Source organism: Octopus bimaculoides, chromosome 2 (genome assembly GCF_046866305.1).
Source record: "Octopus bimaculoides isolate indiv1 chromosome 2, ASM4686630v1, whole genome shotgun sequence".
Classification (NCBI taxonomy): domain Eukaryota; kingdom Metazoa; phylum Mollusca; class Cephalopoda; order Octopoda; family Octopodidae; genus Octopus; species Octopus bimaculoides.
Window position 1 is genome coordinate 163231715 of NC_142929.1, and position 27360 is coordinate 163259074.

A 27360-nucleotide genomic window follows, 5' to 3' on the forward strand; every position below is an offset into this window, starting at 1 on the left:
ATATATTGTACACAAACACACACGTTATATATTATACACAAACGCACATTATACGATATATATATATATATATGTATATATATATATAAGATCTAAATTAATATAGTTGTAATTTAACAATTAAAAATTTATATATTCAAAATATGTAATTACATATCTATATATAAATGAGTGTCTGAGTGCCCGCGCGTTTTTATGTATATTTACAATTGATTTCTTTTTAATGAGAGAAATATCTTGAAATTATTTGTTGTAAAATTAAGCGTGCGGGAAAAACTCATGGGATTGTAAATAGCCCAGGAGTTATAACAAGGAAAACTGGAGACAGAAAACAAACGGGTAGAAAAAAAAAATGTTTCGTACACGTGCTTTTGTTTAATGTTGACGATTTTTGTGACAAGCTCCCTTGTGGAAGCTAGCAACACCGAACTGCCAAAGAAGCATTTTTAGGTAGTTCATGATACGAGGGTACCTCCAAAGGTGAAAGATATGCAAATAATCGATAAAGAATCGATTAAATAGGAAGAAATTTCGGTGATCGCGGCTGCGCAATGCTTAAATTCAAGTGTTGGCGCCCATTTCCGGCATTGGTTCACATGGTTGAATCCAATTTTAGCAAGCTCCTGCTGCCGAGAAAAAAAAAATATAGGTCTCTGTTCCGCAACGATGGATCAAATACCGGCTGTTATGGACAGACACCTGGACGTAATTCAGCATCGTAAAGGTAAGTAGTGTTTTACTGATAGAAAAACAAGAATTTAGTGCCGGTGAAGCATTTAATTTAGTTGTGTAATTAAGTAAATTGTGTAGTGTCATGGAAGCTAGTTAAGTCTGTCGTTGGACGATTCAGACGGCTTCATTCACTCTTCATTTATCGACATATATACATCTCTGATATAATGTTTTCTTTCTTAGAGTGGTCAGTATATATCTGTTAACTCAATTTTTTCGTTATACGTCTTATTATAATTGTTTTAACAAACCAAAGTGATTTAACAGCATGTCGTAGATGGGTCTTTCGAAAAATTTATATAGATTTCTTTTAAGACCCATCTACGACATGCTGTGAAATCCACTATAAATTTGTGTTCGTATGCTTGAATGACATACGTAAAGATAATTCTCAATGAATTGAAGTACATCGTCCTGGTTGGGTGTGTTTACAAGTAGTTCTCCTTCACGAACTAACTGTAAAGAACTCAATACTTAGTATATAGTCAATTTATTCACAGTACCTTATCTAGAGACATGTTAAGAGTGGCGGCTATAATGGTCAAAGCGGATAAAAATAAAGGAACACCAGCAGAGTTGTAAAAGTTTGATGGGTGAAGTAATGACAGGGAAATCCCAAACATATGCGTATATACATACACCAGCTCATATACATTGATATAATCGATCGATCGATCTGCTAGAAACCATAACCTTAATTGTGATTCATCTAGCTGAAGCAACAGCATAAAAAATGACGGTGGTGAAGTGGATACTACCACTTAGCTAAGAAAGAATAATGCATCCCTACTTTCCTAGATACTGTTGCAATAGATATAAAATGTGTATGTATGTGTGTGTGTATTCACTGAATGTTTGTAAAACAAAATTAGATGTTTGGCCTTAGAAACACACCGTCCATGACCATCCCGTGTATTTAGTATTAGGTTCTTCCCTCTTTTAGCCGATGTAGCTTTAAATTTAAATGGAGATTTTGGCTGGTATTTCTAGCATATTGTGTGATTACGTAGAGGCTTCCTTGTGTCTTCTTCCCCGAAAGAACACAAAGTAGAAGAGTATGAAAATAGATGGGAATTTCTTCGAACGATTTCTGTGGTTCCAAAGCTAACTGGGGGATATTAGTGCTGAATGAGAAATAAATGTCCCACATCTTTTATCTTTTCATAGTCGATTTTTTTGGTACTACTTGAATACAGAGGTCCTTAAAAACTAACCCTAACCTCACGAGACCTGTATTTAAGTAATGCCGATTTTCCCCCCTTTCTTTGAAATGATTTAAATGCTTATTTACCCAGAAGACAATTTACTTCGAAATATAGGTACTCCGTCGTTTACACGTTTATGAAACTAAAATATAGAGTGTTATCTTGTATTCTAAATATTTCTGACCTTTAATTTTGTTTAAAAATTAGTTATCAGTAAAGATAATTTGAAGTTGTATACTTGAAATAGATGTCTAACATCTATCTAGATCTTCGTGATAATTTTATAATCTTTAACCCTGAATCAGCCTACCGGAGACGATTTTCTCTCTTAAAGAATCCGTTACTGCCTTAGAAATAAATAGTTCCTACAACGAATACAGTCAAGTCTTGCTTGACATTGAAAAAATTTCGGTAGAAAAGTACTAAGTTCATATGAAGATATTTAGATATTCACTGTGGTATGTTTGTGGATATAATTTCATTGGTTTTCATTAATCTTTCTTTTTTTCATCGAAACTTTAGTTAATTGATAATTTGATTCCGTATCAAGCTTCAGTTTTTAGCTGGGATTAGTGTTTCTTAAAAGAGTTTGCTTCTTCGGTACATCATACAAACTGAAAAAAAAAAAAGGAAAAACACATCAAAAGCTTATTGTCTACACAATACCTCTATTGTATTATTCGTCATTTTAATGTCCAATATAATTCGTATAATCCCAATAGCCACTTCACTCATGTCCTGGACAAGCCATGTGGATGCTTTGTGGTTCTTCGATAAGCTAGAAATAGTAGCCAAATCTCGATCAAATTACATTCCACCGTCATGCACTCTCTTTCTTCAAAAGACAGGATGGTCATGGCAGGAATGCCTTTTATCTTGGGTCCTCATAGTTATTAGTGGTTGTTGTCGATGCTAAGCAGTCTTGCCCATGTTAGAACTTTTTAACCACTCGAATCGACATAGCTCGTCGTTCATACATCGTCTTTTGTCATTCTGCTTCATCAGATTTTTTTGTTGTTTTTTTCTCTATGTAGAAAACCGAAATTGTCTCACCACTGTTCTTCGTATCTGCATGAAGGGTGAAGGAGTGTGATCGAGAGAGAGAGAGAGAGAGAGCGAGCTATGTTCTTATACTTCTATGTAAAATATGAGTGTAGGCATTGCCAAATGTTTAAGTTTGCTTCATAATGAGGTTCCAGTTTCAATCCACCTACGTGGAATTTGGGGCAAATGTCTTCTAAATAGGCTCTGTGAAATTGGTTAGACGGAAACTGTGCGGAAGCTCGTCGGATGAACTGCTCTTGTAATTGAAAAGGTCAGCCTTGTCACACTGTGACATGCTAATTCTGTTTGAACATTGTGTGAAGAGTACAAGTTTTTGTGGCATATTCAGCGATTTGCATTATAAATTCAGAGCGTTGATAGCTCTCTTACTGAAACAACGTTAATACTCTTCGTCGAAACCGATGCAAGGTCCAGCGCGCGCGCGCATCTTATATACAAACATGAGAAAAAGTACTCTACGTTAATTTATATAGTTATTTCAATCTGGGATTTTCACTGTTGCTTCTCACATTTGTGTTGTATTTAATATGCTACGAAATCTTGTAAAAAATATTTGTAGATGACAATTGCACATTAGGATAGTTTGTGAAAGGTAAAAATTAAGGGTGGAGGTAAAGAATACGCACACCATCCGTTTTCAGCGTAATCCTAACCACTGGGTGTGCGTATTCTTTACCTTCACCGAAATTAAGACAAAAAATGTACAGTAGGACACGTGCACACATTTACAAATACACATATCCTAATATATACACATGGAAACAAATCACGAACTGGTGTGTGTATATGTATATCGGCTATATATTTGAGCCCATTACCATACAAATATGATTCCGAAATTTAGAATAGGCAAAGTCTGAGCCTTGGAAGGTCTAAAAGCGATTAGAAATTCACAAGAAATACAGTAAAAAAGAGATGCCAGGCACGTAAAAACACTCTGCGTGGTTAAGAAGCTTGCTTCCTAACCATGTGCTTTTAGGTTCGGTCCCACTGCGCGGCACCTTGGGCAATTGTCTTTTACTATAGCGCCTTGAGTGGATTTGGTAGACGGAAATCGAAAGAATATTTTAATTTAAAAGTATATTCTTTTTTACATTTCAAATCACTGAAATTATCCTTTATTTTTTAATCGTTTCAGTCATTGAAGTGCGGCCATGCTGGGGCACCGCAGCTCCAGCGACTATGCACAGCTCAATCAATTTATCTAATTGTCTTATAGAAAAACGTTTTCATTGAACGGCCAAAGTTAAGGTGGGAAAAGGAGGAAAGAGACGAAAAAAAAGGTGGTTGGTGGCGCGAAGTATGGATAATGTTAAAAAATGTTTTTTTTTTTTTCTAGAATAATTATATATATATACATATATATATATATATATATATATATATATATATATATATATATATATAACATTATTTTTTAAAAAGCACGATGAAGCATTAAGAAATTTGATAAATGTGGATTTTAAAAATATTTTTGTAAAATGTGAAATTACAAGTGTTTCGGAATGTGTGGTATTATAAAATGATGAAAAATACCGAAAACAAAAAAAAATTTAATCGACTGGTATTTCAAAGGTACGATGAGAGTGGGGGTAAAAAGTTAGAAATCTTTATTATTTTTAAAGGCCAATTGCATGTGTTTTATGTGAAATAGGTGATCTTTGGTCTGCAGATAAGTTCCTAAAACCAAAGATCGCCGCGAGATACAAAATTCGTCAAATTTTATTCGTAACAGTCATCAGCCAAGCTGGGGGCAATGCCTTGAATTTTAATCAAGCGAAACCACTCCAGTATTCTTTTAAAGTTTGGTACTTATTCTATCAGATATTTTTGACGAGCCGCTAAGTTGCGGAGACGAAAATACACCGGTTGTCAAGCAGTGGTGATGGACCGGGCTTTTTTTCAGTTTCCATCTATCAAATCCACTCATGGTTTTTTGGTCGGTCCGCAGTTTATAGTAGCAGACTGTGGCTCAAGGTGCCACAGCAGTAAGGACTGAACTCTGAGCCATATGGTTAGGGAAGCAAACTTCTTACCACACACCAATATATCTGTGTGTGTTTGTAAAAGGACATTCCAGTCGTGACTATCGCGTCTTTCTTTTTTCCAATCACTGTGCATTTGAGATCACATTTTCCAGTTTCTGTTTTTTTTTTTTCAAGACGATACTGTATGATTTGAGAGCGATTTCGCTGCTATTTCTAGCATATGGAGTAACCACGTTGCTGCTTATTTTCTTACCTGTGTCTATATGAGTAAGCAAACAATGTAACTATGTCTAAACCTTCAATTTTTCCTGAAAGTGTCAATTACTTTCCTTTATCGATATATTTTCTACGTATAACAACTATGCTTTGTGCGGCTCATGTTTTATAGAATTCATTTAACTTTTCCTTACGACTCTATTAGATCTTTGGTTCCAAGTTTTATCAAGTATTTATTATTGAATAAAGTACTTATTTCTCGACCCTCCAAAATGAACCAAAGAGGGATCCCATCAGGAACTGGTACCGAGCCGCACAGAATGAATTTAAAAATTTTATTTTATTGACTCTCACAGTCAGCAGGGTGTTTGTTTGTATTATGTAATAATTAAATTATTATGCATTTAATGTTTATGTGCGTCATCCTCTGGTTCGTGGAAAAATAATCTTGCTTGAAATCTGTCCGTGGTGCAGAAAAGGTTGGGGACCGCTACTGTACATGATAGCTCAACCCAGTAGAAATAGCTGAGAAATCTATTCAGAATTACATACATATTAAGAGGAAAGACACTAGATAATACAGACCGCTGCCTGACAAAAAGTGCGATGATCACGGTTAGAATGTCATTGATCATATATCTACTGGATTAGCTTTTCTGTCCTGGGATTAAAAAATATTTTTTGTAACATATAATTTGCATAGCTAAAATATCACTCGTTTCGAATGAATCTCTTATTCAGTTTTCCCATTGAAAATAGTCGAGAAGTAAAGAATCTATTTCCAGGAGGTTCTATGTAAGGTAGCATCTCTCATTAGCCATCCCTACAAAATTCTCCTCTTATTTCACTTGGTAGGACACAATGAATCAACTTTCCTCTTACACGGTAAAACTATATTCATTCCTTTCGCGATACCTTTATGGTTCTTGTCCTTATTTCTTGGGTAAGACTTGCTGTTTCATCTCAATTTTTTTACTAAGAATACATGCCCCATTACACATACGCATCCTTTCTACCTCACATCCTCTCTTTCTCTTCATTCATGAGTTGCCAAATAATTCTCTTAAACCTGTTAGACGCTTTGAGGCAAATGGCTGATTAACTTGATAATCTATTTGAAATTAATGAATTTAACATTTGTTTCATTTGTAAATTTGAAACTACTTCATTAACTGTATGTACTAATACACACTCACGGCATCGTTGTGAGAACATATACAGGATGTATTAGTACTGATAAAGTATAGAAGTTGTTGCCTTGGCAAGTCTTGATCGAGTAGACCAATGCACGTTGTACTCCAAAAACACTTTGCCTCTGCTTAGTGTAAGATTGCTATCTAAAGTTTTTTTACTTTGTCATTCAGTATATCACCTATCAGAAGTATCTAAGTTTGTCATTAGACTATTTGAATTATTTCTCTTTCTTTTAAACTATAGTACCTTATCTAGTAGGGTTTGTTTTTATCGTAATTGGAGTGAATTTTAGCGTCGTCGTTCAATTCCTATTTTACTACTGTCGTATAAGAACAAATGAAAGATATATTTTCATTATTGAATTCTTTCGTCTAAAGCACATTTTAAATAATTTTAAACTCAAAGCCAACTACTTTTAAGCTTAGTCGATTATATATTGATCTTAGATTTTGACGGCTACTGTATTTTATCTGCCTCACCAAAGATGAAAGGCAAATCTGAACTCCACGGGATTTGAACTAGGAAAGTTGGAAGCCAGAAGAAATATCATAAAGCATTTTTCCGACGCTCTAAATTTTCTGCCGATCGACTGCTCTTAACGCGCATTTTAAAATAATGCGACGTCCTGAGTGGGCATCAACATTTATTTCACTTCCAATCCCACTGAATGTGGAAGAAATTACCGCTGCAATAAGTATATCCTGCAAAACCTACTGAACGGGCTATTTGGCTTGTTGCTTGACACATGCTAGATTACACTGACAAATGTGAGTGGTCAGTACAGCAATCGTACAATAACTGGTGTTAAGCGGTGGCATATTCTTGAGTTGTCTTGTTTGACTAGGGAATTGATACGAGGTCATGAATACAATGACAGCATTCGGTATTTCTTCGCTTCCTGGGTACCTTGAAAGTGAATGTATTTTCTTTGTCGAAAGTGGATGTTACCGAAAAGTTAAAGCCTTTAGCAACTTTTTATGATTTTTTCCTTCACATTTTCCCATGGCCTACATGTATGGCTCACATACTCTTATCTCTATTATTGGCAGTGTGCAAATTTTAAATAAATTCTAAAATCTGCTCAATAGACTATAAACGCTTTAGCTTATTGAAATAAGCTAAAGCGTTTATAGCTTATTGCCATTATTGAAGTTGAACCTGCCAAATATTCTGATTACATTCATGTGAGCTAACATGACTTAAAAAAACGTAAAGTGTATCGAATGTTATTTGCAAAGAGTAGGATTCGCAGCAAATACGCACTTATGCCACCATATACGACGTTGTTCTGTTTCTTTTGTGCATATGAAATTCACTGAAGACTCGCATTGTGTATAGATGGATACCTATGGAAGTATAAATAAGTTAATTGCAAGAAATGAGATTTTCCTTGAGGAAAACTTTCGGAAAGTCTTCCTCCCGCCCCCCATTTTCTCCCAAACAACTAGTAGTTTAAGCTGAAGAGTGGACGGACACACACACACACACACACACACACACACACACATGGCATTATAATAGAAAATGTCTCATTTGAAATATGGAAGCTCTTCAACTATGTACATCAGTCTTGAGTAAATCCTGTCTCATTAAATTACTGGTTGGTTGTGCACTTTTGTAAAATAAGCTATCCTTTATTAATTAGGATCACCAAGCTATCCTGTAATGTGACAGAAGATCACCTCCTCCAATGCCCCCTCCCCTCTTAATTTTTTTTTTTTTTTTTTTTTTTTGTCATGCAAGTACCTGGTGATCCTATCAGTGCAGGTGCCACTTAAAAGCACCCAGTCCACACTGTAAAGTGGTTGACGTTTGGAAAGGCATCCAGCTGTAAAAACCCTGCCAAAACAGTCACAGAAGTCTCATACAGGCTTCTGCCTAGCCAGCTCTTGTGAAACCAAGCCACCCATGCTAGCAGGGACGGCAGATGTTAAACGATGATGTTCTAACAATGCTAACATAATGAAGAGTAACATTTAATACTTCTATCATTAAATGTTATTAGGGGTTTTTTTTTTTTTTTGGAGGGGGAGGGTGACATTTATATACTTTTTGTCATAGATGGGATGGTGCATGCAAATTTGGACATTTATATATTGTTGAAGCAATAGCTTGTCCTTTCATTTATGAAGTATGGGTAGAACATTGTCAGCTAAGCAGACTGATGCCAGCAGAGCTGTCTCTTGCCCACAAAGTACAACAGAAAATATTTATGACCTTTCTTTAGGTTTTTGAGAAATATCACCCTTTCCTTTTCCTTTTCCTTTCCTTTTTACTTATTTCAGTCATTTGACTGCGGCCATGCTGGGGCATCGCCTTTAATCAAGCTAATCAACCCTGGGACTTATTCTTTGTAAGCCTAGTACTTATTCCATCGGTCTCTTTTCGCCGAACCGCCAAGTTACGGGGACGTAAACACATCAGCATCGGTTGTCAAGCGATGGCGGGGGGACAAACACACACACACATATATATATATATATATATATATATGAGGTAGTCGATAGCTTCCGCTATCTGGGCGACCAAGTTAGTAGTGGGGGTGGGTGCGCTGAAAGTGTAGCTGCTAGAATAAGAATAGCCTGGGCAAAGTTTAGAGAGCTCTTACCCCTGCTGGCGACAAAGGGACTCTCACTCAGAGTAAAAGGCAGACTGTATGACGCATGCGTACGAACAACCATGCTACATGGCAGTGAAACATGGGCTGTAACTGCTGAGGACATACGTAAGCTCGCAAGGAATGAAGCCAGTATGCTCCGTTGGATGTGTAATGTCAATGTGAATACCCGTCAGAGTGTAAGTATCTTGAGAGAAAAGCTGAACATTAGAAGCATCAGTTGTGGCGTGCAAGAGAGACGATTGCGCTGGTATGGACATGTGGTGAGAATGGAGGAGGATAGCTGCGTGAAAAAGTGCCACACCCTAACAGTTGAGGGAACCCGTGGAAGAGGTAGGCCCAGGAAGACCTGGGCTGAGGTGGTGAGGCAAGACCTTCGTACATTGGGCCTCACCGAGGCGATGACTACGGACCGAGACCTTTGGAAATGGGCTGTGCGTGAGAAGACCCGGCAAGCCAAGTAAGATCGTTGCCAGTGCCCCTGGACTGGTTCTTGTGCGGGTGGCACATGAGATGCACCATTTTGAGCGTGGCCGTTGCCAGTACCGCCTGACTGGCTCCTGTAGGATTTTCGAGCGAGATCGTTGCCAGTGCCCCTGGACTGGCTTGTGCGGGTGGCACATAAAAGACACCATTTCGAGCGTGGCCGTTTTCGTGCGGGTGACACGTAAAAGCACCCACTACACTCTCTGAGTGGTTGGCGTTAGGAAGGGCATCCAGCTGTAGAAACTCTGCCAAATCAGACTGGAGCCTGGTGTTGCCATCCGGTTTCACCAGTCCTCAGTCAAATCGTCCAACCCATGCTAGCATGGAAAGCGGACGTTAAACGACGATGATGATGATGATGATATATATATATATATATATATATATATCCATATATACGACAGGCTTCTTTCAATTTCCATCTACCAAATCCACTCACAAGGCTTTGGTCGGCCCGAGGCTACAGTAGAAGACACTTGCCAAAGGTGTCACGCAGTGGGACTGAACCTGGAACCATGTGGTTGGTAAGCAAGCTACTTACCACACAGCCACTCCTGCGCCAACTTATGTTAAACCTATTTATTGATAAGTGCCATCAAATGAATACCTTGCTAATTCCTGTATTGAATATGAAGAAAGAAAATGAGCATCTCTGAAAGCTTTTCATAATGTACATTTTAATGAATGGGGGTGAATGAGTTTATTACATTATGTAATCTTGGAAGCCAGTAAAGCATATGAAACTGTCTCATTGAGAACTATTGCACTGAACAAGAAAATAACAATTCTGATTTGTGTGAGAATTTATTCAGTGTTGACATTTCTTGTTTGGTTGACCAACTTCCCAGTTTTGTCTATATAATACCGTGAATATGCATACATACATATACATGTAATACAAGATGTGTATATATGTATATGATGCAGAAGGTGAATAGAGTGTTAATGGCTTTTGAATATATATTTCAATCTGTCCTTTTTTATTTTAGTTTTTGTGTACTCTTATAAATTTTTGTTAATTGTAGTCCTGAAAGGATCAACCTATTTCACTATTTCAGTATTGTATGTGTGTATGTAATATATATATACTGTTTGTTTTTTCATCAAAACAAGTTAAACCTCAAGTAGTGCTTTACAAATTCCAGTGGGTGGCAAAACACTTATTGCACTTCATTAAAAAAAAAAAAACACATGTATGTGTGTACATATGAAGGTCAGCTAAAAAGTTCATAATCTAAGATACTCTCATAGAACATGATCAAATGAGTTTATTTTCCAGCATAGTCCCCCTTGCAGTCCACACACTTCTTCCATTGGTGTTGAGGTGCTTGGATCCTGCTAGTAAAAAGCCTTTCATCATGTTGGTAAAAAAACATCAACAGTAGATATGACGTCATCATCACGGTGATACTGGTTCCCAGCTAAGTGTTTTTTCATGTTGGGGGAACAGATGATAGTCAGATGGGTCCAAATCAGGAGAATAGGGAGGGTGAACAACCTGTTCAAAACCAGTCATACACAGTAGCCATTGAAATCAAGAACTTGAAGATGGTCAATAAACACAATGCCCTCTGCATCTCAAAAAACTGAAGCCATCAACTTCACTGGGTACAAGATGCCAACTTTCTGGATGTTTCTGCTAACCTCTGATTTGTTTACAGAAACTACTTTCTAAATTGCTATGAGATTGTCAACATTTTGGTTTGATAAATTTTTATGAAGATGTTACTGTTATGTTTTTTTTCACTCCTCCATTTGCAAAATGTCTTTATTGTTGGAGTAATTGTTTTACAATTGTACAGTGTTAATCCTAGACCAGCTCTTATCCAACGATGATCAGACTTTTAGCTATGTTGCTCAGGCTATATTTTGTGAACAACTTCTGTAGTTCTAACATGTTCATTTGTTGGCTCATATTATAAGACAAGCAAGCAGAAAGAAATAACCCTTGGCCAGGGTCATAACACAATAACCAAAGTAAACCTAAAGCTTTTGATTATGTCATCATCCCAAATGGAGATGAATACCAACATTTCCATATGGTACACTTGAACAATTATGAACATCTCTTCACATGAAATCATTGGTCGTCTTGTTAAGCCACAAATAAACTGTGTGTGTGTTGGGGTCAATAACCCAACACCCTCCATTGTCAGGAGGTTTCAAGCTATCTTATAAAAATGGTTATTGTTAGTTTAACCCTTTAGCATTTAAACCAGCTATATCTGACCCAAATATTCTACCTGTTTTATGTTCAAACTGGCCAGATCTAGTCTCTCACATCTACCCAGCCATGTCTAAAAATAAACAATCACATCATTGAAATCTCAAAGTTTCAAGATAAAGCATGGTTAATTCAAAACAATGTGAATTAATAAACATATTTGGCAGAAATTTGAATGCTAAAGGGTTAATTTTCTTTTCATTGTTTTGTGTCCATTTTACATACTGGAATGGATTGGATATGTCTGTTCCACCACTGTCTTTCCATTTGTCAGAGCCCGTTTACCACCTGGTGTACTCAACCACAAAAAAATCCACCAATCTTTGATGTTCATCATCATCGTTTAACGTCCGCTTTCCATGCTAGCATGGGTTGGACGATTTGACTGAGGACTGGTGAAACCGGATGGCAACACCAGGCTCCAGTCTGATTTGGCAGAGTTTCTACAGCTGGATGCCCTTCCTAACGCCAACCACTCAGTGTAGTGGGTGCTTTTACGTGTCACCCGCACGAAAACGGCCACATGCATTTCATTGAGAAATGAGTCATAACTTTTGACCAATGTTTTGTTCCTCAGTTATATCTGTAATTGATTGAGACTCAGTTAAAGAAAACCCTGGAGGACAAATAATAGATACTATTCTACTTATTTCAGTAATTGGACTGCAACCTTCCTGCAGCACCACCTTCAAGGATTTAGTTGATCAAATCGATCCCTATATTTATAAATCTGGTACTTGCTGAACTGCTACGATATGTGAATGTTAACATAAACAAACATACACATTCACACATATATGTAAACTTGTGTATACAGCAGGCTACAGCATCTCTTAAATTTAATCGAAGGCATTGATCAGCTTGAGACTATAGTAGAAAACATTTGCATAAGGTGTAATGTGACTGAACCCCAGAAAACTTGTTAACCATGCCTACATTTTGACAGGAATGTAGCTCAGATAAACCTAATTGCTCAATCATCACTGATGTGACATCTTAAATATTTCACTGTAAGAAACTAAAATTGGTAATCTTTATATATTTATTATTGTTAGTCAAGGTTCCAGTTAACCCTTTCGTTTATCAGTATAGTATGTTCATAAAGTGAGTACCCTTGGCAGTATCCCTCTTCAGTCAACTTTTAGTATGCTCTGATACACAGATAATGAATCAGTTTTAATTGAAATTACACTGTCAGTGAGGAGAAAAATCATTATCTAAATGGCTAATTCTACTTCAACTGAAGAGGAACATGCTGGAATTTAAATTAACTTCATTGTATATAGAATGCTTTCACACTATCTCTGTTTACCAAATTTCACTCACATGGCTTTGATTAACCTAAGGTCATAGTAGATGGTTACAATGGAATTGAACTCAAAACTGCATAGTTGCAAAGCAAACCCTAACTGTACAGCCATTCAAGCATGGCTATACAGTTAGTTTGGCTTCATGTTTGTAAAAAGTACCACATGCTATTTTCCTAGTGAGACAACTGGTAGAAAAAAAGTTAAGAGTAAACCATTATTCCTGGCATTTGTTGACTCGGAGAAGGTGTTTGATAGGCTACCATGTATAATAGTCTGGTGATCATTAAAGAAGCAAAGCATTGATGAATGGTTTGTGAGGACTGTATAAGCCATGTACAAAAATGAAAAATAAAATGTCAACCACTTCAGTGATGAATTTCGTATGAGGGTTGGAGTCCACCTACACTCAGCCCTCAGTCCTCTTCTAATCATAGTTCAAAGGTCAGAGAAGTTTAAGATAGCTGTCTATGGGAACTCCAATATGCTGATGATCTGGTTCTAGAAGCATTATGTTAATATATAGATGGCACTCATTCATGTCCAATCATTGTTTAACCTAATTCTGATTAGGTAAATTTCTGAGTCAAATGCATCCACCATGACCTCCCGTCTTTTTCCATTTGTCTCTGGTTACTTTTTCTAATAGATCCTTGCTTTATTAAAAATGGTCAAGGGAAGGAGTTAGACAGTTTCAACTGCTATATTTAGCAAGTTGAGTAACCTCATAGAGGCTTCCTCATTGGCAGGGAATTTGTGTTGGTTATGAAAGTACTAAATTTATTATATAGAATCAACAATATTTCAGAGTAATTGCCTTAGTGTCATAAGTAACTGGGTAGGGGGTGTGAAAATGCTGCCCTAACTATCTCGGAAAGAAAAAAAATATCTGATAATGCTTGAAACTTTATCTCTTGTTTTAGAGAAATATTTGTGATTAGTTTAACCTGAATTTCTCTCTTATCTTTTTTCCATGTAACCTCCCTGAAGCCTTACAGTAGACATATTCTCAGTCTTCCATTCCATTGACTGCCTCACTTTCTCCTTGTATTGTTGCCAAATATTAAGTTGGGTTTTTTTTTCCAGCCCTGTACAATAACCTTCTATTCAGCCTTCTGAATTAAGAGAAATCCATGTTCCATGATTAAACAAAAAATTAGCATAAACAGTTGGTCTTTTCTCAATAGCACAAGCTTTCAGAATCTGTCTTCTGGGCATAATTTCGAAGCTTCATTTTAAAAGACATAAAAGCAGTTATTTTGGAGATATGAACAACTCGATCATTGTGTTTTTGATTTTACTCATGTTATCTTAGCCCCATTTAAAATAAGCTGCACCTGCCAAATATACCTACCTTTCCTGCTACCTATTTTCTCCCAAGACTGTTGAAAATGTTAAACGATCTTTTACCTACAAGACTGCATCTCTTTGGATTTCCTTATCTACAAGTTTCTTTTCCCAGTTGCCAACCTACAATAATTCATAAAGCAAAACTAAATATATCAATCCTACCAATTCTAGCTCTTAAATTTCTACAGAACATTTTTTCTTTTCTTTTTCTTTTTTATTTATTTATTTATTGGTCTGATTTTTAAAACCTTTATATGAAGGTTTCCTCATTTTGCTATTATCTTTCAGTAATGATTTGATTTGACTTGACATGGAAGACTTTCTGTGGTGAAACCTTTAAATATGTTTCTCTGAGACTCTCATTAAAGAAAATAAATAAAGTGATGTGGCTTCTTAGTATTTCTGTAGAAACAAGTATATTATTTTCATTTATACTGAGCTGGTTGGTGAGAATAAATATAAAAGGAAGAAAAAAGTCAAGCTATTTCAATATAGAAATATGACTGCACAACTTCTATATCTAAAGAAATGTTAAAACAATAGTATGAGAACATAATTTATTGTCCCGTCCCCCCTCTTCCCACATATCTTTTATAATATATTAGATATAACAAACTTCCCACAATTTTTTTTCAGAATATGTTAGAGAAACTCTAGGTTCATAAATATGTTAGATTTTCCCTTCATAATTTGTCTACACCTTGAAATATAATTCAATTGTTCCAAACTTATTTTTCCTTTGGTTTTGTTTTAGCAGATTACCCAGTAAAGAGCTATAAAAGCCAGTTTCCACTTCATTAGTCATCATAATTGATTTGTAATTAAAATAGTAAATTGTATGCCTTCTGTGTGTTGTTTTTTTTTTATTCTACTCTTCATCAACAGCCAATTCCATCATTGCACTAGTACCATTAATATCTCCTGTTTAATTCAATGAGGGAGTCTCCTGTTATAAATAACAGCCTAAATTATTTTAGATTTCATCCTATTCTCTTAAAAAGGGAAATACAAGATGTGTAAAATCTATTGGATGGGAGGGGGTGCTACCCTTGCTGTGCATGCATGGAAATTTGTGCCAGTGGGCTTCATTCAGGCCTGGCTGTTATACCTACAGTCCAGATGTGTAGTGAGTGCTCATCGAATTTTTGTGTTCATGCAAGATGCATCAAACATAGATATTGCATCAAGCTTTGCCAAAAGTTTGGTCATACTCAAGCTGAAACCATCCAGAAGATTCAGCAAGACTTTGGCAATGATGCCATGGGCAAAAGTCGGATCAATGAGTAGGACAACCACTTCAACATGGCCACACCTCAGTGGAGAGCAAGACATGCTCAGGCAGGTCATCCACCAGCTGAATCAAGGAGCCAGTTGAGAAAGTTGGGCAAATAATCATGGAAGACTGTTTAACAATCCAGGAAATCACTCACAGACTAATTTCCCTATATAGTATAGTTAGGACTGCACTATCCAATGTTTGCCTTTTTTAAAGATGATTGTGGAATGTAATTTGAAGTAGAATTGAATGACTGCTTGATTTTTGGGATAATGTGTATTTCCTTGATATGTGTAGTGCTGTATCATGGTGTTATTGTTAAAGGCCAGGTTGACGTGACCCTCATGCAGGGTGTTACTATCTGTCTGCTATATATTCACTTTATCTAAACCTACATAATGCTTCTGTCACACTTTTTGTCAACTAGTTTTATCTACCTATATTTATGTTCTGAGACCCTCATAGTAAGTAACCTTGGTCTTAAGTCTATATTCATGCCTGCTTCAAATCAGGTTTATTTAAAAACCATACAGGAATAGGAAAAAAATTAAAGCCCAGTAAGAAATAGCTTTTATCTGCTTGAGTTTATAGCAATGGAAATTTATCAATTATAAATCTTGTGTTTGTGAGATAAATTAGCATCCATGGGCCAAGATTTCATTCAATTAGCCCTTATGTTAAACACACACTTCAGTAGTCTGTAAACAGGAAAAAAAAAAATTAAACCTCTCCTTCTCATAGGTAGATGATATATATATCATCTCTACCTACTTCTGTTTACTGCTTGTGCAATCTGAATTGAAATTCTTCGTGTTTGTTGTACTTGGGGAAGAGCTAAAATGGTATTTCGCAATGAAGAATGGTAGATTAGTTTGCAAACTGATATTATGCACTATAAAAATAGTACAGCCTTATGCAAGAATGCAGCTATCATATGTTTTTCTAATTTTTTATCAGAATGTTTACCATAAGGTTTTTTTTCTCATTAGTTGAACCTGGGAACCAGATTTGAATTTTTTTTTCCATATTTCAATAACTTTTTTTCTTATTTTGGATTTATTAATATTATTGTTCTCTATTTTTGTTAATTTTTGCCTTAATGTATACCACCATTATTTTTTTGTATCTCCTCCTACAGTCCTTAAATCTTTTGGTTCTTGTGGCCAATAAAAGAAATTCTGAAGGTTTTTATTGACGGTGAATTGTTCATGTCATTATGCTCCACTAGATGTATGTCATTGTACATGCGTGACAGATGTATTAATTCTTGCAAATTTTGGCACAAGACTAGCAGTTTTGGTGCGAAGGCAGAGTAATACATTGGCCCCAGTACTCAACTGATGCATATTTTATCAGCCTTGAAAAGTAAAGTTGACCTTGATGAAATTTGAACTCTGGAACAGAAATGGCCAGAAGAAGTATCACTAAACATTTTGTCTGGAATGCTAACAATTCTGCTACCTTGCCCCACACATTCTATTGTATCCACATTCTTTTTAGTGGTTTTTGAAAAATAACTCCAACTAAAATTCAACACAGTAGAAAGAAGTCTGGCTTTAATGGACAAACCTCATGTACTAGAGGCACAATAAAATGTTCTTAATCCATGTTATCTTCTTGGTGATAGGAAGTGCATTCAGCCATTTAAAAAAAAAAAAAAATGACTAGTGATTGGTAGGTTTTCCACTGCTGTTAGATGCTTTTGATAATGAGGAAATGAGACAAGTAATGAGACACTTTAACCCATGCCTTTGTGGAAAGATATTCATAAAATGATCAAACCTGAAATATTTTTTTAAAATTTGAAGTTCTTAGTGCTGAGCTAAGTTTTTCTCAATTCATATTTGTTAAATGTCCTTTTTTTTCATATAATTTATTGGCTGTTATTTGTATGACATATAAATTAGATAATTATATCTAGTTATCTTTTTGAAGAGGTTAGATTCTCAAATTTGACATTTATTTATTGACCTGTTGGGTGTGGGTGTATTATTTTGAGGGTAGCTGGATGAGTGAATGCTGTTTCATTGCTACTTTCTAATTCTAATCTTCCATATTGTGGCTGCTTTAAATGATTCCATTTGCATACATGCATACATATGTGTGTGTGCACAGGTACATTTGTATAACAATGTGGTTGAAAATATTTCCAGTAGGACATTTTGCATACTAAATCATTTAATTTTTGTCAAATGATTTTTGGGGGTTTTTTTCTACAGCCAACTTGTTGAAAGAGCTGTACAAGCCATGTACAGGGATGTTGTCAGTAAGGTGAAGAATTTCAGGTAGGGATCAAAAGAGGTACAGCAATATCAAAGGAAGGCTAACTGGGAAGATACTTTTTGTGTGTAGCAAAGGCTCAGTGGTAATAAACACTGAAGATGTGCAGAGAACAACTTCTACCACATTCCAGGGAGAAAAACTAGTAGTTGATAGCTTCCATTACCTAGTAACCAAGTCAGTAGTGGGAGTTGATGCTCTGAGAGAGTAGCTGCTAGAATAAGAATAGCCTGGGCAAAGTTTAGAGAGCTCTTACCTCTGCTGGTGACAAAGGGCCTCTCGCTCAAAGTAAAAGGTAGACTGTATGACGCGTGTGCGAACAAGCATGCATCATGGGCCGTGACTACTGAGGATATGTATAAGCTTGCAAGAAATGGAGCTAGTATGCTCCGCTGGATGTGTAATGTCAGTGTGTATACACAACAGTGTAAGGACCCTGAGAGAAAAGTTGGACATAAGCATCAGATGTGCACAAGAGAGACAACTGCACTTGTATGGTCATGAGTTGCGTATGGATAAGGACAGCTGTGTGAAAAAGTGTCACACCCTAGCAGTAGAGGGAACCTGTGGAAGATATAGACCTGAGATGAGGTGGTGAAGCACGACCTTCGAATGTTGGGCCTCACATCACAGAGGCGATAACGAGTGACCAAGACCTTAGGAGATATGCTATGCTTGAGAAGACCTGGAAAGCTAAGTGAGACCATAACCGTGGCCTATACCAGAGCAGCATAACTGGCCCATTTAAGAGTACTCTTCAATCATTGGGCAATAAAGTGTGCTTGCAAACACCTGTTGAGTCAAGTGAAGTCATTGTTGTGGCCAATGCCAGTACCACCTGACTAGCACCCGTATCAGTGGCATGTAAAAAGCACCATTTGAGTGTGGTTGTTGCTTGTGCTCCCATGTCGGTGGCATGTAAAAAGCACCATTCAAGCGTGGTCAATGCCAGTACCACCTGACTGGCCCTTGTGCTGGTGGCACATAAAGAGCACCCACTACACTCTCGGAGTGGTTGGCATTAGGAAGGGCATCCAGCTGTAGAAACTTTGCCAGATCAGATTGGAACCAATTGCCTTCTAGCTTGCCAGTCCTCAGTCAAACTGTCCAACCCATGCCAGCATGGAAAGCGGACGTTAAGCGATGATGATGATGAAAGGCATATGTCTACAAAAAATATAGTAACAACGGGGTTAAATGAGTTATTAGGGTATGGAGTCTAAATAAAAAAATTAAGAAGACTTATGCAAGATAGACAATTGCTGTACAGATAATGTTAAATGAATGACAGATGTTGGGTGAAATTTTAGGGGTTACAGAAAGACAGCAGTCACTGTGACAAAGAAATTGTGAAGGTCAAATTCTTGGATGCTATGTCTTTCAACTGGATGGATATAGATAACTGCTATGGTAAAGACCTAGCTAACCATTACTATAATACATCTATAGTGACTATATGCCCTGATGATAATTTGCATTACAGAATTTTCATCTGTTCTTAACCTCTGATCAATCATTCTATTGTTCCAGTCCCAATTTGAATTCCAACTGTTGGTCAATTTGTCCCAAAGTTCTTATCTCGATATAAAATTAGCAAAGTGAATGTCATTTTTCTCCCCCTTGATTTCTGATATAACCTGACAAATGCCAAGCAAGAGGGCATGAATCAGCCAAGCTTTAACTGGTAGAAATAGCAACCCAAATGCTTTTAAATCAGATCCCAATGCTGGATGTTCAAGAACCAAATGAAGGACAGAATTTTAATCCCAGGATCATCCTGAGTTCAAAATTGTATAATATGTCTATGTAGAGCAAATGTAGACTGAGATGCAGGGGTCCCAGACAGACAGAATTCCACTTTTATTAATGTAGATGATTTTGAGGGAAATTTGGCCACTAGTTCTAGCAGGTTAAATGACTGCATAGAGTTTAAATACTAACTAGTGAATGAATGCAGCAAAAGTAAACTAGTTTTTAGTGGAGACTTTATTTCTTGACTATCCCAGTCAATTAGTAAAGCAGAATGTTAATTTTGTTTACTTAAGATAATGATACTTTGCTTCGTGTAAGATTTTCTTAACAGGTTCCAACACTATAAAATACGTGCTGCATGTGTGTGTTCCAGTGTTATAATTAGTTTAGCATTTCATTTCTGGTTCTTCACATATCTCATTTCTGGAACATGGTTTTATAATTTTAAAAACACGTGTAAATAGGTTTATTTTTCCTGTGGTGGCCAGGGTTCATTCCTCCCCTTTGGAAATGCTACATTTTTAATGCGGTGCTCCAGCATGGCCGCAGTCAAATGACTGAAACAAGTAAAAGAATAAAATGTTTTGGTAGAATTTTTTTTACTAGCTTCAGTCATTAGACTGTGGCCATACTGGGGCTCTGCTTTGAAGGGTTTAGATGAACAAATTGACCCCAGTATTATTTTTTAAGTCTGGTACCTGTTCTATTGATCTTTTTGCCAAACTGCTAGGTCGAGGGGATGTGAACAAAGTAATACTGGTCATCAGGTGGTAAGGGAACGAACACATACATGGGTTTGAACTCATATTTTTTTCAGATTAGCTGTATGGTTGTTTATATTTTGGTCAAGAGAATTGCCATACAGCATGTGAAACTCCTATTTCTGGCCGAGGTGTTTTGAGTTACCACTATTGGCTACCAGGGTGGCACACCATTGCTTTGGTTTTGTTGGCTTTCACCCATTGTAAATGGCTGACAGGCAAATGAAAGCTTGTTAATATTCCATTTGTCTTTCTAGAGGTATTTTTCATAACTAATGTTTCTTAAAAGGTTGCACAATCATTAAATAATGTAAAACACACCAGGTATAGTTTATGTATGATAGGGAAGTACAATGTTGTAGGGTAGGGAGCTCATTCGGCTCTCTAACCTATGGCCTTTGGTCTCTCCTCTGTAATCTGATTGCATTGGATACAAGGCAATGTTTTATTAATACATTTAAAAACAAAAGTGCACGTCTTATACACTAGTAAATACAATTTGCTTTTGCATAATTTTAAACAATTCTTTTGAAATAAATTTTTAGTACAGAAAAGAAACCATGTCAAACTGAGACAGGAATTGTCTATATCCAGGTTTACTGTGTTGTATCCCTGATGTGAAGTTATATACAAATATCAGGGGCAAGAATATGGGTTGAAAATAGGTTAGAAAATGAGCAGATGAGAAATTAAGAAGGATAGGTATAGAATATAGTTTGGTACATATGTAAGATAGAATGGAGAAATGTTGGAAAAGGGCAAGGGAATGATGTAAATGGAAGAAAATTAAAGACTTAAAAGATCTGCTGGAGAGAGAAATTTTTTTCATAGTGACATAGATAACTGAAAGGTTAATGGGACACCATACATATAGGTCAAAGGATATATAAGCTGTTATCACAAGTTAGATATCTGTTATGCTGTTGGTTGTTATAATAAACTAGGAAATCAGAAATGATTGAACTTTCTGGTTTTTGATTCCTAAGAGAATTTTACATACTCCTGTTGCTCAAAAGTGACACTAGTGGTGACGGATGGGGAAAAGATTTGGATCTACAAAATGTTGGAATGGATTGTTTTCAGTTTCATTTTAATAACCAATTTTCTATGCTATTGATTTCTCTTGAACTGGTAAGCTATTCTTGTGCATGTATATCTTAACGTTTTAGTACTCGGATTACTCTGTCAAATGTGATTGTAATGCTTATTTGTTAGTCTATTATGGATATTGTTGCTCATCTTAGGTACCCCTTTTAACAGGTTTTGCTAAAACCATCTCAAAACTATTTTCATATTCCCAAAATCATCCAGCATTTTCAGGCTTTGAAAGCTATTTAATAAGAACTGTTCTGATTGTTGTTGTTAGGATGGTGGATTAGCAGAATAATTAGAACACCAGACAAGATGAAGTAGTTGTATGCTGTCAACTTAATGTGACAGTCCCCTAAAGAGAATAATACTACTGTTGGTTAGACCAAGGAAGCTGCACTGCTTCCTGTCGGCCTTGACACATTTCCTGTGTCCTTATGTTTACAAGGGGGAGACAAGCACCTCCACCCAGCTAGGCCTGTATCCAGAGACATGTTTCTGAGTCTTTGCTTGTCATCAGTCTGGAGTAGCATGACCTGCTAGTCGAAGATGCCTGTCAAGCTCTTGTAAACATATAATTCTAGTGAAATACACTCACTGATTTCAAATGTATCAACTAACCAACAGTAGTATTATTCCCTTCAGGGGACTGTCACATTAAGTTGACAGCATACAACTACTTCATCATATCACTACTGCATAAATCTCTCTGAGAGATTTAGAAATGTATTATTTCAAAACCAGACAAGATGTTTTAGTATTTACTTATGATCTTTTATATTCTGAATTCAAATCCCATCAAGCTTAGCTTTACTTTTCATCTTCTTGGGGGTTCAATGTAGTTGTTTAACCATCTCCAAAAATTTCAGGCCTCATGCCTATATTAGAAACTGTTGTTATTCGAGCAGAGGATTGGCACAATTATTAGAACATAATTCCTTGTGACATTTAGTTCTGGCTTTTTGCTTTCTGAGTTCAAATCTCATCATGGTCTAAGTTCCAGTCAAATACTAGGGTCAGTTTAATCAACTAATTCATCTCCTTAAGTTTGTAGCTTTGTGCCAGGTCTGTGGAGTCAGAATTACTAAAAATGTCCTATTTCCAACAAAATATAAATTATAATACAATATGTTGACACTTCCAATTTCACAAATTTTCTACCCTGAAAATATTCAAATCAGATTAACCCTTTAGCATTTAGATTATTTTGTCAACTGTTATGCTTATTTGTTCATTGTTTTGAATTACTCACTCATTATCTTTTTTGCATTGAGATTTGGATGGTGTGCTTGTTTACTTTTAATGACATCATAGGGAAGGTATAAGAGGCTGAATGTAGCTGGTTTGAACATAAAACAGGTAGAATATTTGGGCCAGGTATGGGTGATTTAAACACTAAAGTTTTAAAGGGCTTCTGTGAAAGAGATTCTGGTAGAAAGCAATTCTAATACCCTTAATTAATTTTGGATCTGAATCTTTGATTTAATTCTTATTCTATTGAAACTTTGCTTTAATAAATCTGTGGGGATAAACTTGTCAATAATTTTTAATTTAATGTAACTTTTCATAGTTTACTTAATTACATATTCCTAGGGATTTATGAAACGTTAAGTTTTGATTTAGGTGTTCAATGTTTATGGCAGTAGTCTCTGTGCACACGCAATACTCTGTGTGTGAATGTGTGGTGCTGTGGGTTGTCTCTTGTTGATGTTGCAACTTAATATAGTTTTAATGTATCCATTTCTCTCCAAACACAATTGGGTTGAGTTTGCTAAAGGTTGATTTATGTTAACCTTCAAATTCGTGACATGTGGAGGAAATGTAACTAACTGTCTGCAGACTCTTGTTGTTCTAAACCCTGTAATTAACAGTGATGAATGGTATATGACAGATATTTAACAGATTTGGTTCTGTCCTTGATTGCATCTCCTCTCCCCTCCCCCACCTAGATCATTGGGCAGTAAGTATGCTAATATAGAAGAGGGATAGCACTGAGTATGGTAGTACAGAAGAGGAGTTACATGTATTTAGTTGGGATTTTGGAGTAGTAGCAGAAGTGGTGAACTGGTTATAATTTTGCTCCCAAGTCAATAGCCTCGGTCCAGCATGCCTTATGATTGAATGCATTTGAACTGTGACCATCTCTGTTGTTTTCAAGTTTTTTTTTTGTGGGGGGGGGGGGGGGGGGGTCAGTATTAGTGTGATGTGATTTGAAGTAAATTTAGTTATGTCTAGCAGGTCAAGTACTTGGAAAATGACTTCCTGAACAAGCAGACCTGTGATCCAAGGTATTACTATCCTGTCTAACATGTTCTTTAAGATGGTTGAATGTAATTTGGAGGGAGATTCACTTGCTATTGCTAGCAAGGCAGGTAACTACTTAGATTCCCTCTCATTGGCTTGGGGCATTTGTTGTAAATAATGATGGAAAATCATCAATTGTCTGTTGTCCAATGTTGGCATGGGTTGTACGGTTTCTCCAGAGCTGGAAAGCTGCACCAGACTCCAGTTTGATTTGGCATTGTTTCTATGGCTGGATGCCCTTCCTAACACCAACCACTTTACAGTGTGTGCTGGGTGCTTTTTACATGGCATTGCACAGGCACATTCACACGGCACCACATGGGGAAAAGACATGATACAGTTTCTTACAAAGTGGGACCCAAGTTTTGTACACTGTTCCAGATATGCCAACATTTTATTTGTACCTTGCAATCAGTTAGCTGTTTTTTTGCAGAAGTTCCAGTTTCTGCTTGCTCTTTTTCATTAGCACTCTTATTAAATTTCAGTTATAACTATTCAGTGTATATTACATATCAGAGAACACTAAATTTCAAATTGTTCTCTTTTTTAGTTGTTTCTGTGGCTTCTTTCTACACATGGCCCTATCCTAAGGACTTTTTCTGTTTCATATACAGCCTGTGGAGATGTTCAGTTCCAGTATCTATTAGCTCACTGCTGGGTTAATCTGTACCAGAGATAACGTCTGTTTATTTTGATGGGCTTTTCCTGTTTGTACAGTAATGTTAACACTGTTTACATCTGGCTCAACAAAAACATGGGGTGGGTTGGGGTAGGGAGACTAGAATTTGCTGATGTATCTTGTGTCTTTTGTCTGCTATGGTTGTTTAAATTTGTTGACATCAGCAGATAATCCATGCCAGTGACATATTGCTGACAATTCATAAACCCAGTTCAATTTATCTATATTTAGACAGTGTTTCCTTTCTTTTCTTTTAAATATGTATACCCTGCTGTTTTGTTGGTGCACTTGTCTTTGTTTTTTTTTAAACCCCATTCTACCATCTGCCCCACTGATACCCTTGCATTTCAGAAACTTGTCATTCCATATTCCTTATTTTACTTATTTTCATTCAGAGATTGAATTTTAAGTTGCTGTTTAAAGAAAAGAAAGAAAAACATCCTGCCTAGATTTTCCCCTGCATGGCCGCAGCGTCAAGTTTGAAACATAAAAGAATATATCCCAGGTCCACTTTGCAGTTTCATCTTTCAAGGTTCATAAAATGAATCCCAGAGTTGATCCAGTCTACTTTTATCCTAGTGCATGGTCCTCCAGCATGACCATAGTCTAAGGGCTGAAATCAGTGAGACATGTGCATGTAGAATGTGTGTGCTCACACATGCATACATACAAATTGCAAAGGCCATTTGTGATCACTTTTGGAACAGAGCCATTTCAATAACATTGAGCATACGATATAGTAATATCCATAGCATGATTTGCACACACAAACCATTATAGTCCCTTAGGTTTTATTTCGTAATAGTATCAAATGTGAATATAATGATATCAGTGTTTGGCTATCATCACTCTACCTGGGTGGAAATGTTTCTGTTTCAACTTATGATCTCTGTGCTAAACCAGTACAAGCTTGGTATTTAAGGCAGGTATCTTATCTAAGCTTGGCATTTGTCTGGGCTGACCATAAATCTCTGCTCATGCATATATATATTGTGGTCACACACACATCTGCACATGAATACAAGTGTGTGTGTGTGTGTGTGTGTTTCAAACAAGTTGAGCATCCACAGGGGGTCTTGTTGGCTTGTAATCACGATGATTATGATAGTAACTTTCTTAGTATATGGTTGATTGATTGATTGGTGGTTAAAGAGTTGAGCAAAAATCACTCTTTTACTGGGTTCAGCTTTATCATCGTGGCTGTGCTGGTTGGTTATTAACCCTATAGCATTGAGATTACTCTGCCAAATGTAGAGTTATTTATTCACATTATTTTGAATTTTGCATTATCTTGTAGCTTTTAGATTTCAATGATGTGACTGTTTATTTTTAGAATAACTTTGTAGGATGGGTGTGAGAGGCTGGATATGGCACTTTAAATACTAAAGGGTTAAATGAATGTTTCCTTTGATACATTTAACATTGCGCTCATGCTTTTGACAATGCATGCAAATGCCAAAATTTTCAGTGGTTTGACTATATTACATAACTGAAAAATATTTAATTATTCAAGCTAGCAAAAAGCCTCTATGCAGCCCCTTAACCTGGTATAAATGTCAGACAAACCTTGCTATCCAAAAATTGGAAGGTCTCATTAGAGAAAAAGGTGGTAGATTTGTGGCTGGAACCTACTTAAGCATAGGTCTGTTCTATCAAAGCTGACTTGGGTGGAGTTTAGATAACATTAATATCTAGTCATTTTATGTTCACTCGGTGATGGCGGTGAAAAGACTGGTGTAAGCATATTCTACAAGAAATGAATTTAATGTTTTCTATATATATCTGATTGTTGTGTAGATTTGTCTTGTATTCTTTATAACATAACTAATAAATAGCAGTGACATTATACTATTGTGAATATGTTGAATTTGTTAATCTCTTTTTATACACCCTGTTTTTTCACATACCCCCCCCCCCTCTCTCTGTGGGACATTCTATATTTTTACAAATAAACATTAAGAAATGTAGTGCTTATAATTTATCATGAATTAATTAACCATGCTCCATGACAGATTTCATAAAGCACCCATATTTTCATTTTGTAATTGTTCTCCTGCAAGACTATCGTATTTTTCTTTTTTAATTTAGATTCTTTTTATTCGTTAATACTACAAGGGTTTGTCCTTCACCCATTTTAAGCCACTTCATTTTTTGTAGTGCTGTGGTGTAACATTAAACCTGTCACCATCTCTACTGTCAAACTTTACTTTCTTCTATACTACTGTTATAAAAACCATGAAGTTTCAAATTCTTGTTCTATAGCAGCACTATTATCTCCCAGGTTAACTTTTTAACTTTATTTCATGTAGTTGTGTTAGTTTTGTTGTATTTTAGGTATGTTAACTTCTCAATTTTCAAATGTTGCTATCACATGCTGCATACATGTGCATAGCTTTACTTCCATTATTGATAAGTACTGAAAGAATTTATTTCAAAATGAGTCAAACAAGCCACCCATCAGCCGAAACTTTACTCGTCCTGTCAGTTGCAAAACTTAAGACAACTACCATTAATATCGATACATGGGAAGAGATTGTAGAGATGCTACAGTGGAGGCAAGTAGATGTGTACGGTATACAAAAGGTAAGGTGGAGGGGGAAACTCACTACACTCCTTGTAGGAAAGGACTGAAGGTAACAGTCACAGGGTGGGTGGAGTAAGGTTATTGTTGGCCGTAAATGGATCAAGTAATTGAGGTAGTCAGAAAATGACAAAATAATTTTAGGCTATTCTTGAATAAAACAACAGTGATCTCTGCATGTGCACCACAGTCAAAACTGACAGATGAGCCATAGGCCTGTTACTATGAAATCCTCTCGCAGACCACCTTGATAA

General features: G+C 36.4%; 1 protein-coding gene across 1 annotated transcript in view; it reads left to right on the forward strand.

Moving 5' to 3' along the window:
• Positions 1-577: 577 nt before the first annotated feature.
• The window catches only part of LOC106871722 (methylosome protein WDR77), a 112063-nt gene continuing 85280 nt past the window's right edge, over positions 578-27360 (forward strand). The window contains exon 1 of the mRNA XM_052965682.2: positions 578-724. Coding sequence (XP_052821642.1) covers positions 667-724 — 58 coding nt within the window. The 5' untranslated portion in view covers positions 578-666. The remainder of the gene's footprint in view (positions 725-27360) is intronic.